General features: G+C 38.0%; 1 protein-coding gene across 4 annotated transcripts in view; it reads right to left on the reverse strand.

The window, feature by feature from the left end:
- Positions 1-619: 619 nt before the first annotated feature.
- The window catches only part of PMS1 (PMS1 homolog 1, mismatch repair system component), a 118,266-nt gene continuing 101,680 nt past the window's right edge, over positions 620-17,205 (reverse strand). For 3 of the 4 annotated variants that reach the window (XM_008258829.4, XM_002712339.5, XM_070070468.1), the window contains 4 exons: positions 10,850-11,335; positions 8,396-8,526; positions 5,958-6,118; positions 620-979 (listed from right to left, as the gene is read on the reverse strand). In XM_008258829.4, coding sequence (XP_008257051.3) covers positions 815-979; positions 5,958-6,118; positions 8,396-8,526; positions 10,850-11,335 — 943 coding nt within the window. In that variant the 3' untranslated portion in view covers positions 620-814. The remainder of the gene's footprint in view (positions 980-5,957; positions 6,119-8,395; positions 8,527-10,849; positions 11,336-17,205) is intronic. The other variant, XM_051849352.2, reaches the window with a different exon arrangement.

Here is a 17,205-nt window from a genome sequence, read left to right on the forward strand (position 1 = left end):
CTGAACTAGTTTTAAAAACTTAATTAGTATACAACTTTTGGTAAATTTATTAAGTGTGCTTTCCTTGTGACTTCAAAACTTAAGGGCAAAGATCAAATTAGTAAATTTTTAAATACTTCTTAATCACTTGGTACTTAATGATTATGATTTTTAGTTATACTTTATTTGGAAGAAAAAAAGGCATCTGAATTGCATGCATACTATTAGTCTATTTGCAGCCATACTAATAATCTTCACAGCTTTCCGGATCTTTCTTTAAAAAAATGCCTTGTTCCTTTAACAGGCTAGAAGATTCACTTGTTAATTTCTTGTTTTGTTTACAATCTCAAAGCACAATTCTGTTAAAAAAAGGCCAGCCATCACATTCACAACTGTTAGTCTGTTAGCTGTTTTCATAACACAGGGGTCATGGTGCACTGCAAAAGCAGGGATCCAATAGACTTGCAAATCCTATCTTTCCCATCTCTAATCTTTCCTCTCCCATCTCTATTTTAAGGATCATATCTGAAAAAAAGAGTATATTTTCTTTAAAAAAAAAAAAAAGTACCTCTTAACACAATCACCCAAGACTTATTTTCAATTTGGAGTCTACAACTTAAAATCATTATAAACGGTGGTCTTCAGAATAAATGAATCGTCTACATTAGTTTATTTAAATTTTTACATTTTCTGAAAATTTTCAATATACAAAACCAGTGAAATCTTCATTTAAAAAATAACAATTACATACATGATTAATACAAAGCCTTAAAAACTGACTCGTTTTCTGACCAAATCAATTGCACTAGTAACTAATTTTCTGCAACCTATTTAGTCATGTTGTTTCTGGAATATGTGTTAAGTGATGAAAAAATGGCCGACCATGAACACATCCTTTAATTTCATTTCCAAATTGATGCTTCATTCTGTAGATAATATCTTGGATGTCCTCTTTTGGTAAGTACATGGGTAACTGTCTAGATAAACGCACTGCTTCTCCCTGTGAAGAGAAAGGCATACATTTTTACTGTGATTTACTCTGAAGCAAAAACATGTTATTCTAGCCAGAAGGAAGACAGAAAATTTATATTATTTATTCACACTAGAAATATTTTTGAGCAGCAACTATTTTGCAGGTCCTAGGGATACAGTGGTGAACAAGAAAACAAAATCCCTCCTCTTGAGAAATTTATTCTAGTATACAGAAAAAGAAAACAGATGAAAAAGTCAATGAAAATTGTAGTCAGTAAATAAAGCAAAAAATTAAACTGGGCAATGTGACAGACAATGATTACATGGTTGGGAAAAGCTTACTTGAAGATGTGGCATTTACATTTTAATTTAAGTAGCAACCATCCTGCAAAAGCATCATGGGGGAGAAAGCACTTCAAGTAGAGAGAACCTGGAAGAACTAAATATTCAGTGTGTGCCCTACACAGTTGTTAAACAGCACAGAGGAATGAGATAAGGGAGTTAGGGGCCAGATCACCCTCTAGAGCAGAGTGAACAACTGGAGTTTTAATCTAAAAGCACAGAAGGTTTTAAGCAAAAGCCTAACATTTCTTTCACACTCACACTGAAACAATCAGGTGGCTGCTGTGTGGAGTGGAGTGTGAGGTGGGTAAGAACTGAAGCAAGGAGTCTCTGAGCAACCACTGCAGTCCTGGTGAACAGCTATGGCTAGGATGATAGTCGCGGGGACAGAGGGAGGAATACAGATGCCTGCAGGCAGTCAGAGGACTTGCTGATGGACTGGTTATAAGGGATGCAGCAACAAGGATAATCTCCACATTTGGGGACCAGTAATGCTATTTTCTGGGATATGGAATAATGAATTTCAAAGATCTTGAATCATAACAGCCTATTCAACTCACAAACTTCTTACTCGTTTATTCCAACTAAAACTGTTTTTTACTCATTTTGATTTCTCCTCTCCAATCCCTCTGTATTCTGACCTACCAGCAACCCTCTGTAAATTTCCCCTAGTTAAGGCAGGAACAGTGAGATATTAAGGATACTAGCTATAACAACCTAATACTCTGTTAGATTTCCTTTTAGAATTTGTGGCCAGGACCACGGCCGTCTTGGCTAATCCTCTGCCTGTGGCACCGGAACCCCAGTTCTAGTCCCAGCTGGGGTGCCGGATTCTGTCCTAGTTGCTCTTCTTCCAGTTCAGCTCTCTGCTGTGGCCGGGGAAGGCAGTAGAGGATGGCCCTGCACCCGCATGGGAGACCAGGAGGAAGCACCTGGCTCCTGGCTTCAGATTGGCGCAGTGCACCGGCCATAGCGGCCATTTGGGAGGTGAACCAACGGAAGGAAGACTTTTCTGTCTCTCTCTCTCTCGCTCTAACTCTGCCTGTCAAAAAAAAAAAAAAAAAAAGAATTGAATTTGTATTCCACTAGTACTTAATGGTTTCTTGTGTGAGGGAACTTCAAAAAGTTGACGGCAAATTTGTGAGGGAGGAATGAAGAGAGAAGAGCGAGAGAGAGAGCCTATCCATGGGTTTACTTCCCAAATTCCCCCAACATTGAGGGATGCAGATGGGCTAAGACCAAAGCTGGGAATTCAGTTCAGGTCTCCCACGTATGTGGCAGGAAACCAAATCTTAAGCCACTGACACTGCCTCTTGAGGAGGAAGCTGGTCAGAGCCAGAGCCATATATCAAATCCACATACTTGGATGAGGGACACAGACATCTATCTTAATTGTTAGGTGGTGAAAAGCCCACCTAAGAATTATCTTTCAATTCCATTTCCCGTGAAGTTTCTAAAGTCCCTTGTATTTAATGGATTCACATTTTCCTCACTTACTTTCTTGTTATTCCATCATATCCATCTTTCCAATCGTTATGAAGGACTTCTTACAAGTTCTACCAAGCACTACTGGGAGTCAGTACTCCCAGATACTGTCCTGACTATATCCATTACAAATGCTTGCTCTTATGAGGTCACCAGAAAATTTTATTCTCTAATCAGCCTTCTTTTATAGTACCTACACCTCGTTTTCAGATCTTTATCACCAGACTAAAATTCCCAGTATCTTTCCAGCCTCTTCATTCTCAGCAGGTAACTTCTACTTCTACTCTTTCATCACCCTAAACATTTCACTTTCCCTGCCTTGTTCTACTCAATTCAAGTATAGTTTTCCCCTTCTAAATCTTGTATCCTTATCCCATCTTCCCTCCTGCCTCTTCTAAAACATTTGCTCTTCCAATAAAGATTGTCGGTCTTGGGGCCGGTGCTGTGGTATGGCAGGCCAAGTTGTCACTTGCAGCACCAGCATTGCATGTGAATGCCAGTTGAAGTCCTAGCTACTCTACTTCCACTTTGGCCCCTTGCTAATGTGCCTGGCAAAGCAGTGGAAGATGTCCCAAGTACTTGGGTCCCTGCACCCATGTGGGAGACCCAGAAGAAGCTCTTGGCTCTGGATTGGCCCAGCTCCAGCCACTTGGGGAATAAACTAGCGCTTGGAAGGGTTTTCTGTCTTTCTCGCTCTCCTTTCTCTCTTTTGAATAAAAAAGAAAAATTACTGTCAGTCTTTTCAACCAATTCAGTACAAACTTGCTAAATATACTCTTTCCTACCTTTCACTACAACATGGCTTGATGTCTACTACCACTCTACTCTTTAACCACTGGAAAATGTCTTCCATCCCCACTGATGGCTGTTTTCAAGGTTATCACCATTTTGGTGGTCTTCCAGCCACCAGTACTCTATACAGATTGTCATACTACTTAGTTGTGTTTAAATTTCTCTCTTCCATGTGTTTTGTTATCTACTCCTTTCTTGGCTCTCCTTCCAGTTTTTACTTTTGATTTCTTATTCCACTTGGCTTAAATGGAAGTTATTGCTGTGGTTCTAACTTCTCTCCTTTTTTTTTTCTTTTTAGACTATATTCCTTAGCAATCACATGCACTACTAATTTAATACAGCAAGAAGTATAGTATTAGCAAAAAAATTTTTTTCAATCCAGTCTCAACCATTTTTTCTCCATTATTTAAGAAGTTTTTTTCTCCTCCATGTTCAGTACACAGAACACTACTCACAACTCTAAATCTTAATTTAAGCTCTTGCTAACTCATACAAAAAAAATTCCTTTAAAGTCTGTATAAACTATTTTCAAACTGTCGCAGCAATAGCCTGAGGATGTCAATACTATAAAACTCCCCAAGTATTCAGTACTCAATACATTCTTCAGAAAGGGTCACAGGTTTGACTTTCAGAATGCAAAGGTCATACCATGTTTTCCAAACAAACAAAAAGGTTCTTTTTTAAAAAGGGAGAGGAACTTTGTAAGAATTCTGGAATTTGTAAAAAAAATCTGTATATTTGTAAAATAATACCAGCCCACCTTAAGGGATATCTAGAACCTCAAATATAGATGCAGTTGTTTTCTTGCCACTATCTTACACCTGGCCATTTTTAAGTTTATAATCTTTCTCAATCCTCTTATTTTTGATTTCTTTAAAGAAAATTCCAACATTACATTCCCCATTTGTAGTTGATATTATTAGAAAACCAAAATATCCATATATTCAGTAACTTCCTTCTCTTCTTTTGCTCTTAAACAGATATGGAGTGAGGGTGAAAGGTGGAATGGGGTGGGTGGTTGACCTACTGATTGATATATCCCATACTACAGTGCCTGGGTTTGATTCCTAGGTCTTGCTCATAACTGGAATTTCCTGTCAATGCAGATCCTAGGAAGTATGGCTAAAGTAACTGGATCCCTGCCACCCACATAGGAGACCTAGACTGCGTTCCTAACTCTTAGCTCTGACCCAGACCTGGCCCCAAGGTGGTGTGGGTATTTGGAGAGTGAACCAGCAACCAGCTGATGGAAGCAGGGTGCAGACTAGTTTTGAATCCATTCTATGGGAATTATTTATGGTAACAAATAAATAAAAAAGAACTTCACAACAAAAGGTCTCATCCATTTTGGATCATTCTCTCCTTTTTAATTCTATCAGTTAGTATTTGGAGACACTAGTCTTGTTTATGTGATCCCTTTGAATGACAGATGTCCTAAACAGCACTCTGGCCTCAGAATCAACCCTTAAGGCATTTGGATCCGGCTAAACAGCCCATGAGAGTATTTCAGGCATGGAAAGCCAAGACACTGTGGCTAATAATAATAATAATAATAAAAGACCTAAATGAAAGATCTCTGTGAGTGAGATCCCAACAGAAAGAACAGGCCATCAAAGAAGGAGGTACTTTTTTCTGAAGGGAGGAGGGAACTTCCACTTTGACTATGACCTTGTCTAAATAAGATCAGAGTTGGTGAACTCAAAAGGCTTCCATAGCCTTGGCAACTCATGACAAGAACCTCGGGTGATTGCTGATGCCATAAACGAGAGTGTCAATTTGTTAAGTCAATAACAGGAGTCACTGTGCACTTACTCCCCATGTAGGATCTCTGTCCTTAATGTGTTGTCCAATGTAAAGTAATGCTATAACTAGTACTGAAACAGTACTTTACACTTTGTATTTCTGTGTGGGTGCAAACTGTTGAAATCTTTACTTAATATATACTAGATTGATCATCTGTATTTAAAGATACTTGAAAATGAATCTAGATGTGAATGGGATGGGAGAGGGAGTGGGAGATGGGAGGGTTGCGGGTGGGAGGGAAGTTATGTGGGAGAAAAAGCCACTGTAATCTAACAGCTGTACTTTGGAAAATTGTATTTATTAAATAAAAGTTAAAAAAAGAAAAAAAAAAAAAAAAAAAAAAAGGTCTCATCCATAAATCCCTTCCTCACTATGTTCCCAAATGTTATGGTAAAGATTCATTCTAGTTTACCACAACCATTCTCTGATGTGAAACTTCCAATGGAGTTTTTTCAACAGTACTTCCTTCTTACATGCAAATAATAAAGCTTACAGAAATAATTTCACTATTTAAAACTTTATAATTTTATTATGAAATAATTATCTTAAAACCTAGTCAACCTATATAATCTAATAATCCATACCTCTAAATAATTTATTACTTTACGAGGTCTACATTCAAATATTTCCTTTGCATTTTTGTATAATATGGCATTAAGAATTTCTTTTAAATCTGTTATTCCATAGAAGGGGAGACAATTAGCCATTCCTTCTATTTCCAAGTAGTTTTCAGCAATGGAAACTCCTGAAAAAAGAAAAAAACATACATAGCATTAGGTTATTTTAAATTATATTCCAGACCATGTCCATAAAACAACATCATTGCTAAAACACTTAGTGAGCCTTCAGTAGAATTTAATATAGTCAGGACAGTTTTGTTCCTTAGCTGGTGAACAAACAGCAATTTCCCATAGGACTTCACATTAAGTCATAAGTGCTCATTGACACCACATGTGCTTTATATAATTTAATTTAATCTCAATTACTGCTGATCTCCTTACATTTGTTTAGAACATTTCTTACTTTGGAGAGAAAATGGAGTCCCATGACATTAATTAAAATGAAACTGGTCTAAGCATTTTAGCAACTGTGGCTCTTCAAGTTGTAGGCTAGTTTTGCAATACCCAACTTAGAGGCCTGAATTATTTCTGTGATTCTTCTAGTAAATTTAAAAATTCACATATTGACATTAATATACTGTTAATTCAAGAAAATGAAATACAAATGTTTGTTGAAAATATTTTACTAGGACAATGTTTAAAACTGACTAATTGGGGCCAGTACAGTGGTGTGGTGGTTAAAGCCGCCTGTGGTGCTGGCATCCCAAATGGGTGCTGGTTAGAATCCTGGCTGCTCCACTTCCGATCCAGCTCCCTGCTAATGTGCCTGGGAAAGCAGCAGAAGATGGCTCAAGTGTTAGGGTCCTTGCACCCATGTGGGAGACCCAGAAGAAGCTCCTGGCTCCTGGTTCCTTGCTTCATCCTGGCCCAGCCCCAACCGTTGCAACCATCTGGGAAGTGAACCAGCAGATGAAAATCTCCCTGTCTCCCTCTCTCTGTAATTCTGCTTTCAAATAAATAAATAAATAAATAAATCTTTTAAAAAAAAACCTCACTAATTAGCTATTACTCAAACTACTTTAAAGAGTTTAAAAACTGAAATAAAACTAAAAACTACCTACAAGATTGGATCCACAAACACACAACTACAAAGATCCAATCCCTAACCTGAATGGCCACTGACTTTCCCCCAAACACCCAGTTTGCAAATGGCACAGCTGGGATTTGACTCACTCTCTGCACTCCAACTCTAAATATCTAGAATTGAGGTGTGAGGAAGGAAGTTTAGGGTAGGTATCTTAAAACTGCGTAACTCAAGTTGGATTTGGTTGTTTCAGTCCAGAACACCTAAGCATTTTCTATATTTACCGAGTTCCAAGCTTTTGTACATTGTTTTTACCTATTTTCTTGTTTCCGCAAACACTACTCTTTTTTTCAGCTGAACTTTGTTTTTCTATACTTTGGGCATGACAAGTTTAGGGTAGGCTGGGTGAAACTGGAGTCATTTTTCATGGTGTCACTGTGGCACCTGACACCAGGTAAAGGGAAAGTTACAGGACAAGGCCAGTTGAGAAAGCTAGGGTAGAGGGCCCTTTAGTATACAAAGTATAAAAAAACCAAAGAAATGGATTCTATTATTTATTTTTTTCTATCTACCCAATGAATTTCCATTCTAAGAAAAGTGGCATAGCGGCTAAAGCCGCTGCCTGTAGTGCCGGCATCCCATATGGGTGCTCCACTTCCGATCCAGCTCTCTGCTATGGTCTGGGAAAGCAGTAGAGGATGGCCCAAGTCCTTGGGCCCCTGTGCCCATGTGGGAGACCCAGAGGAAGCTCCTGGCTTCTGGCTTCTGGATTGGTGCAGTTTCGGCTGTTGCAGCCAAATGGGGAGTGAATCAGTGGATAGAAGACTCTCTCTCTCTGCATCTCCTTCTCTCTCTGTGTAACTCTTTCAAATAAATAAATCTTAAAAAGAAAAAGAAAGAAAAGCGGGCCATCCGTCTTCTAGCAAAGCCATGGAATCAAGTCACCCACTTTCCAAACAGTAAGACAGATGATGCCCCATGTCTACTTGGCAAAATCAGTAAATGCTTCGAAAAAGGAGGATGTCAATTTCTGTTAGGCCTTTTCAGTATCCCACATGTTTGTTTCATCATCTAAAATAGTATTTTAATAATTTAATTAAAGCAGTCTGGTAAAAGCTGGCAAAAATTACAATAAAACCACTTACTTGGTCAGCTTTGAAAATGTAAATGCAAGGCACTGGACTGAAAGAGATTCTCAACTTGCTTGTTTCAGGCAGAGGGGATCTTTTGAAATCTATGCTATTTCATAGCCAACATTAGCTTTCTAGTGGGACAAAAATATACCTCTAAATAAGATCTGAAAATTAAAAAACTAAAACGTAGCTCTTGGAATAAGACATCTCTCCAAGTCAGGAAACAGTAAACTGTATTATCATACCTGGTATCAATTTTATTTTGAAACCATTTGCTGTAAGACGAGGATCAGACAGGTAAGTTGATCCACTGTATTGCTGGTCATCTGCTGTCATTTTATATAAAATCTCTAAATAATGAGATCCATTAAAAAGACTGAAAAAAAATTATAGTCTGTTATCTTATGAAACATGCAGAATGAAAGAATAACAAAGGTAATCCAGTGGACCTTTGAAAATTGTTATCTTCTACCAAAATGCAGGTCTAAATTGCCCTGTGAGAAACTTTATTCTGTTAATAGAAGGCCTACTGCATACAGTGTACAGAAAGAAGGGAGAACACACATAAAAACAGTTTCTGTCTTCTAGAATGTTACAAACTCAAATGTGAAATTAGAAATTCTTTTGAAATATAACAAATGAAAACTTTATTTTAAATTATGCCATTTTATATGTCTAAAATAAGACACAATACATTGTCAAGTGGTCCATCCTGCCACATTTTCAAATGATAGTGACGTTTTCTCCAGTAACAAAAAGATAGACATGTATCTTAAAGACAGACATATATCTTTTTCTCCCAGGAACTTATAAATATATTAGTTGACTTTAGAAGGGCATTTTTCAGTCTTCTGCATGACATATTTGGCAAAAGTGGTATATGGAATGATTCTGAGTGGTGCAGTTCCTAAACAAAATTTTGAAAAAGCCAAGGATTGGGGCCAGCACCGTGGCTCACTTGGTTAATCCTCTGCCTGTGGCGTTGGCATCCCATATGGGCGCCAGGTTCTAGCCTCGGTTGCTCCTCTTCCAGTCCAGCTCTCTGCTGTGGCCCGGGAGGGCAGTGGAGGATGGCCCAACTGCTTGGGCCCATGCACCGGCATGGGAGACCAGGAGGAAGCATCTGGCTCCTGGCTTCAGATCGGCGTAGCTCTGGCTGTAGCGGCTATTTGTCGGGTGAACCAATGGAAGGAAGACCTTTCTCGCTGTCTCTCTTTCTCACTGTCTATAACTCTATCTTTCAAATAAAAATAAATAAATAAATAGTTTAAAAAAAAGAGAAAAAGCCAAGGATTATCTAGGGTACAAACCAACCTCTCAGATGGATTTTAAACATGATCAGGGGATTGCATAACTCAATAGTTGTTGTAAGGGTCTGTTGTGGTGACATGTAAAAGGTTACCTTTCTCTGCATCCATTCAATGAATACCTGAATGCTCATTAAATGGTAGATAATTCACATGTACCAATGGCACTATTCTATATTCTAGCACAGGAAGATGTGCTATTTCATTACAATCCTATACTTCTTGAAAAAGCAAATGAATAAATGAAATCTTTGCGAGTAAGCTCTAAATGGTTGATGACTCCACAGCTGTGAGAACAGATACCAGAGAGCAGAGCTCTGGCTATGTATCAGATGTCCTCTGTATCTCCTAACCAACATTCCAAAAATCAATCTGAGCTGGCAGGGATGGTTGTGATGATCGTATAGCATGCCAATTAATAGAGCAGGCTCCACAGTCAAATTGTCTAGACTGGAATCTTGAATGCATGCCTTATTCACTGCCTTCATGAGTCTAGGTAAGTTTTACAGCCATTCTATGCTTCAGTCTCGTCATTTATGAACTACGAATGACAGAACCTACCTCATAAAGTTGCTTTGAAGGTCAGATCACAAAAACACATAGCAAAGTCCCTATCACATAGTAAATGTTCAACAAACATTAACTATTGTCATTGTTATTATAAGCACTTTGTATTTTATAGATATCTAAACTGGTGATAATAAGGGATTTAAGAGACACAACCAAAAGTCATGTGTGGATCTTGTAGATAGAAATTTTTACAGAAGTCATTAAACTATTTTAAAACTGTAAAGAAAATGGCAATTTGAGACAATGGGGAATAATTCCAAGGGATTATTGTAAAAGATACGAAAAAGGTACAGTGGTTAGGTAAGAAAACACACAGTTTTGAAAGAGAAAGAAAGATTAACAGAGGGAATTGTTCTAAAATACTTTGGCAAGGAAAATAAAAATATAAGCATATAAATATACACACACATATATATATATAAAAGGAGAGATAAAGAAAATATGGCAAAATCTTGATTACTGTTGATAAAGATATTCAATGTATAATTCTATTTTGGTATATGTTTGAAAATGTTAAACTAGAGCATACAACGGAAGGTGGTCATGGTAATATAACCTCAGAATTATCCTAGGGAAGTCACTATCATACAGAAGAAATAAACTTGATGTTTATTAATGTCAGAAGTGAAATACCTAGAACATTCTAAAGTTATTTATGAGCAACAAATTCCCTCAAACAGAAATAACATTTTAAAAATATTTCCTTAAATATCACATATCCCCACTAGGAAACTTCCAATTTTTTTACCTTCAATTTCTAATCAGTTATGCATTAATATTTTAAACTCTAAAAGTTTAAAAAATTATGTAACTCCATCATACCTCTCTGTTAAAATAATTGGCTTTTCCAGTGGCTCTGCAGGAAGTTTATGGTTCTCAAGAAGTCTTTTAAATAGCAGGGCTTCCTCTACTCTATATGGATTTAGTAACATCACCTCTGTTTTGGATATCATTAACCACGCATCAGGAAAGCTAAGACTGTGGATGAAACAATGTTCATCTTTGTCTTCTAAGTCAAATTTATTTTGTTTCTCAAAATTTACTTTTAACTTTTCCATAGAGAAAGGGATGGATACTATTTTAATATTGTCATTCCTTTTTTTTTCAACATGAGACTGAAAGAGCTCATCGAGTTTTGGCTGATTGGATAATGAAGCTTTCAACTTGTGTTTCTGTGCCAAATTCCACGCACTGGTGTGTTTTATCTTTTTTCTGCCATCTTTTAACGGTATTTGTGACTCCTGTTCAAGGGCTCTTTTCATTTGATTATTGTATCGTTCCAAGTCTTTTGTAGCCTTCTCTTCATATCTAGGAATAGAGATAAAATAGAACTAATGAAGTCATAATCACAAATACATTAATGATTTGAAACATATTTATAATAAAAATAAAAAGCTCAGCACCCACATGGGTGCTGGTTGAAGTCATGGTTGCTACACTTCTGACTCAGCTCTCTGCTAATGAATGGCCTGGGAAATAATGGAAGATGTCCCAAGTGCTTGGGCCCATGCACTCATGTGAGAGACCCAGAGAAGCTCCTAGCTTCAGATCCACCTAGCTCCTGCTGTTGCAGTGACTGGGGAGTGACCCAGCAGATGGAAGATCTATCTTTCCCTCCCTCCCTCCCTCCCTCTCTCCCTCTCTCTCTCTCTCTATCTTTCCCTCCCTCCCTCCCTCTCTCTCTCTCTCTCTCTCTCTCTCTCTCTTTGTAACTCTGCTTCTCAAATAAGTAAATCTTAAATAAATAAATAGCTGGCATTGCAGGTCCAATAGTGACAAAGAAATGTCTATTGGATTAACCTTCCTGCACTCTGAACAAAACAGAAATATCATCAGTTTAAAACAGGCACTGAAGAACTGCCCAAAGCAGGTAGAAATTAGAATGGGTTCAACCTTTGGAAAAAAAGACAGGCACATTAATACAGTCTTTATCCAGAGAGCAGTCTCCAGCATTAAGAGGGATGGGGTGGCTAGAACTCAAATCAGAAAGCAGCACTAATTAAGTCATCAGAACACGGAGCTACTTGCTTGCAGAACAAATGAAACCTGAGAGAGAAAAATCCCAGAAAATCCCATGTGTGGGAGCCCAGAGGAAAACAATCACAAAAAGACTAAATGAGCTGAACAGAGCTATCAGCTGTTGCCTAGTACAAAGGGAGGTTGAAGTTTAAATTCCACATAGTTTTATGCGTGGTAAACACCTTGGGCTTTCAATTAAAACTGGAAAAGGCTGCATTTTACGGTAAAAACACTAAGGAAGTTGTCCCAGGATGAAGGGCAACAAAGTGCAAAACGAAGCCTCCACACACTGAGAGTGAGTGAGCATTAGAAATCTCAGTGGTTGGCAGAACAGACATCAAAAGTTTTCAGAAGAAGATAACAGAATCCAGAGTTTTAGACCAGGATCCACAATGCCCAATATACAATCAGAAGTTAGCACTCAAGCAGTAAAACAGAAAAATGAGTCACGATCACGAGAAACGTGGTCAGCAGCAGCCAACCTTAAGATAATCCAGATGTTAGTTAACAACAACAAAAAAACCCAAGCCCCCCAAAAACCTACATAACATTAAAACAGGTATTTATAAATGTTTAAGGACTTAAAGCAGATCAGAGACAGCAAAACAAATGGTCAGCAAACTTGAAGACAGATCAGTACAAATGATCCAATCTGAGCAAGAGAGAAAACTGATGACTGAAAAAGCACCACAGTGACCCTTGGCACAAAAAGCAATCTAACATATTAACTGAAGATCCAGATAAAAAACAGAATCCTGGTAAAGGAAATAGTATTTGAAATAATTAGGGATGATAAGTAGCCAATGTGGAGAAATACAACAAGTTACAGAAACAAGAACATCAGAGAGTCAATCCCAAGTAAGATAGATATAAATGAATCCATAGCTTGGTTTATTACATTCCCACTGATGAAAACCAAAGTTAGATAAAATCTGTAAAGCAGTTAGAGAGAAGAAAATGACAATACAAAAAGGAAACAACACCAACGATGGATATCATTAGGAGCAAGACAGAGCCAGTCAACAGTGAAAGCTTTCAAGTGACAAAAGGTCCTAGTATTCTATTATCTAGCAAAAATGCCTTTCAAAAACAAACAGGCAATACACATTTTCAGATAAAAGGAAAATGAGAATTTGTTCCCAGCATGCTTACCCTACAATGGAATGACATCAAGACATACATGGAATTACACTTAAAAGGTTTTTAAGATTTATATGTAGATGATACATTATTGATTCTGTAGATCATGAAAATTAAACATACATAATGCAATCACTAAAGAAAAAATAATCCAAAGCCAACAGAGGAATTAAAAGTAGGTACCTGGGAGGGTGGTTATGGGGGGAAAAAGCTGCTATAATCCAAAAGTTGTACTTTGGAAATTTACATTTAATAAAAGTTTTTAAAAAGTAGGTACTAAAGGTACTAGCACTGTGGCCTAGCAATGGTGGGCCACCTGTGATGCTGGCATTCCTAATAGGCCCCAGTTCACGTCCCAGCTGCTCCACTTTCAAACCAGCTCCCTGCTGGTCTGGGAAAAACATCAGAAGATGGACCTATTACTTGGATCCCTGTACCTACACGGGAGAACCGAAAGAAGCCCCTGGCTCTAGCCTGGCCCAGCCTCAGCTGTTTTGGCCATCCGGGGAGTGAACCAGCAGATGAAAGATTTCTCTATCTCTCCCTCTCTCTGTGTAACTCTGATTTTCAAATAAATAAATCTTAAAAAAAAGTAGAAACTAAAATACTCAAAGATTTTAAAATACTTTTAAAAGTTTAAAATACTAAAAGAAAAGATGTGGGACAAATAGGAAACTGGCAGATCTAAACCCAACCATTTCCACTACAATGTTACCTGAACTAAATGTTCCAGTTAAAAGGCAGAGACTATCATTCTGAATTTAAAAAGTTAACAGTCAACTTTAAAGACATAGATAATGTAAAATTAAAAGGATGAAAAAAGATACACCACAGACAGGCATTTGGGCAGTTAAGCTGCGCTTGGGATGCCTGCATTCCATATCACAGCGCCTGGGTTTGAGTCTCAGTTCCGCTCTCCATTCCAGCTTCCTGCTCACATGCACACTGGCAGGTAGCAGGTAATGGCTCAAGTAGATTTCCTACCACCCAGTTAGAAGACCCAGTTTAAGTTCCTGGCTCCTGGCTCTTGTGGGCTATGTGGGAGTGGACCAACAGATGGGAAATCTCTCTCTGCCTTTCAAATGAGAAGAAAGGGAGAGAAGGAAAGAAAAAAGGAAGGGAAGAAAAAAAGTCACTTATGCAAACTGTAAGCCTAAGAAATCCAGAGAGGCTGTGTAATGTAAGACGAAGTAAATTTCAATATCAGAAGTAAAAGAGAAACATTTCATGTTGACAAAAAGTGATTACAAATGTGTAACAGTCACAAATGTTTATGCACCTAATTAATGGCTTTAATTTAACATGAAGCAAAACCTTACATTTCTTTTTTTTTTTTTTTTTTTTTTTTTTTGACAGGCAGAGTGGACAGTGAGAGAGAGAGACAGAGGGAAAGGTCTTCCTTTTGCCGTTGGTTCACCCTCCAATGGCCGCCGTAGCCAGCGTACCGCGCTGATCCGAAGGCAGGAGCCAGGTGCTTCTCCTGGTCTCCCATGCGGGTGCAGGGCCCAAGCACTTGGGCCATCCTCCACTGCACTCCTGGGCCACAGCAGAGAGCTGGCCTGGAAGAGGGGCAACCGGGACAGAATCCAGTGCCCCGACCGGGACTAGAACCCGGTGTGCCGGCACCGCAAGGCGGAGGATTAGCCTGTTGAGCCACGCAAAACCTTACATTTCTACAAGTAAATATCCAAAATCAAGACTTCAATATCTTACCATAATAACTGAAAAAATTAGACTAAAAACAACAACAAAAAATCAGCTGAAAGACATGGGAAATAATAACAGCCATTTCATTTTAATTGGTATTTTAGAATACTACCATCTAGCAACTGTACAATCCAGGTGTTTTAAGTGAACTAGAACATTCATCAAGATAGATGCTATGCTGGGTCTAAATTCTTAATTCATTCCAAAAGATTGGAATCAAATTGAGTATTTTCTTTGCCCATGACAAATTTAAAAATCAATAATTTATTTAGAAAATATTTGGAAATGAAACAACACAGTTTTATTTATAATAGTCCAAACTCATAACAACCCAAATGCCTATCAACTGTATATTGAATAAACAGTACTCATGTATTGATACAACTGAGTATTACTCATCTGCTAAAAAGGGAACTGCAGATAGACTCAACAACGTGAGTAAGTCAATGATTTCCTTTTTAATAAATGAATTTCAAATGCTGGCAACACCAAGCCAAAGTAACAGAAACCACAACAGTAATTGCCCACAGAGACCAGCTAGGAGATGGCATGAGGGACCTTTCTGTAATGATGAAAATCGTCTGTATTTTATTTTGGCTGGTGATTATAGGAGTGTACACCACTTATGAAAAGGAAAAATACTACAATTCACACTGGGTACATTTTACCTAATTTAAAAAAACTTTTTAAATTAGAGATAGAGAGAGAGTGAGAGAGAGAATGGAGAAATGACTGCAGTCAATAAAAGGGTAACAGTCCATTCTAGATCCAAACAGTTATTTATATATTTGTTGTAACGTCAACATAGAATAAACAACTGAGCAATACAAAAGAAAATTTGCAAGCATTAATACTCCATTTAGCAACAAAATACTAGGAAAATCAGTCATTATGCAAAGTAGAAAGTATATGAGTAAAATTGTGATAGTTTCAGCATAGCTAAATGCTTTTTTCAGTACTAATTTAACTCCATTTCAAAAGTACAGGATATTGGACATTTTGAAATACTGGTTAGAGGGACCGGCATTGTGGTGCAGTGGGTTAATGCCCTGGCCTGAAGCGCCAACATCACATATGGACAGCCGGTTCTAGTCCCAGCTGCTCCTCTTCCGATCCAGCTCTCTGCTATGGCCTGGGAAAGCAGTAGAAGATGGACCAAGTCCTTGGGCCCCTGCACCCACGTGGGAGACCCAGAAGAAGCTCCTGGCTCCTGGCCTGGATCAGCACAGCTCCGGCCGTTGAGGCCATCTGGGGAGTGAACCAGCGGATGGAAGACCTCTCTCTGCCTCTGCCTCTCTCTGTAACTCTTTCAAATAAATAAAATAAATCTTTTGTTTTTTTATAAAAAAAAAAAGCAAGCAATACTGGGTAGAATGTGAAGAGGCCTTGTCTTTTCCGTAGGCTAAGTGCCACTCCTTGCTCTGTCTTTAAAGGCTCCTCAGGTGACTGCAATGCATACTCAGAACCGGAAGCTACTGCTGTGTGTTCAGCAGAATTCGGTAGTTAAGAGACAGATCTTGGAGAGGGTCTGCCTAGTCTAATTCCGCCACTTGGTAGCTCTGTAAACCCATGCCAATCATTTAATCTTTCTCTGTCTCAGAATATTCATCTGTTATACATGGTTAACCTGCTACTATTTCATGGTTTTGTTGTGAAGAATAAAATGAGTTACAATGTGTTATGTGCTTAGAATAGTGTGGTATATGGTAAATGGTGATAAATATTTGCTGCCACTATTTCTGATCAAAAAATACAAATCTTAAAATGAATAGGACACATGACTGACTAAAGATTGGTAACTAAGTACATTGGGGATTTCAAAATGGATAATTTAAATTTGAGACTAGGGAATTAACACAATTTCTAGCCTCCTACTCTTAAGAAACTGGCTATAAATTCTACTAGAAGTAATATTCTTATAACATTTTAAAGGAGAAACCTGAATACGTATGTTAGGAGAAAAAACGATATTTTCAGAGAACTGTAGTAAATGTTCAAAGTGAGATTAAGAGGTAAGAGATACAGCATGCCATGCAAAGTAGTATGCTTGTTGAAAGAAGAAACATTAGCTGGAGAATATAACAAATACCTGTTTCACAGCAGACTAGATTTAAGATGCTTCTTTTGGCTAATTACCATGCCACAGTTACGATTTTTAAGGTTATTTCCTGCCAATTCTACTTAGAATCTGAAGTTCTGGATCAGCTACATAAAACACATGATTTTTTTTTTTTTTTTTTTGACAGGCAGAGTGGACAGTGAGAGAGAGAGACAGAGAGAAAGGTCTTCCTTTGCCGTTGGTTCACCCTCCA

Source organism: Oryctolagus cuniculus, chromosome 3 (assembly GCF_964237555.1).
Source record: "Oryctolagus cuniculus chromosome 3, mOryCun1.1, whole genome shotgun sequence".
Classification (NCBI taxonomy): domain Eukaryota; kingdom Metazoa; phylum Chordata; class Mammalia; order Lagomorpha; family Leporidae; genus Oryctolagus; species Oryctolagus cuniculus.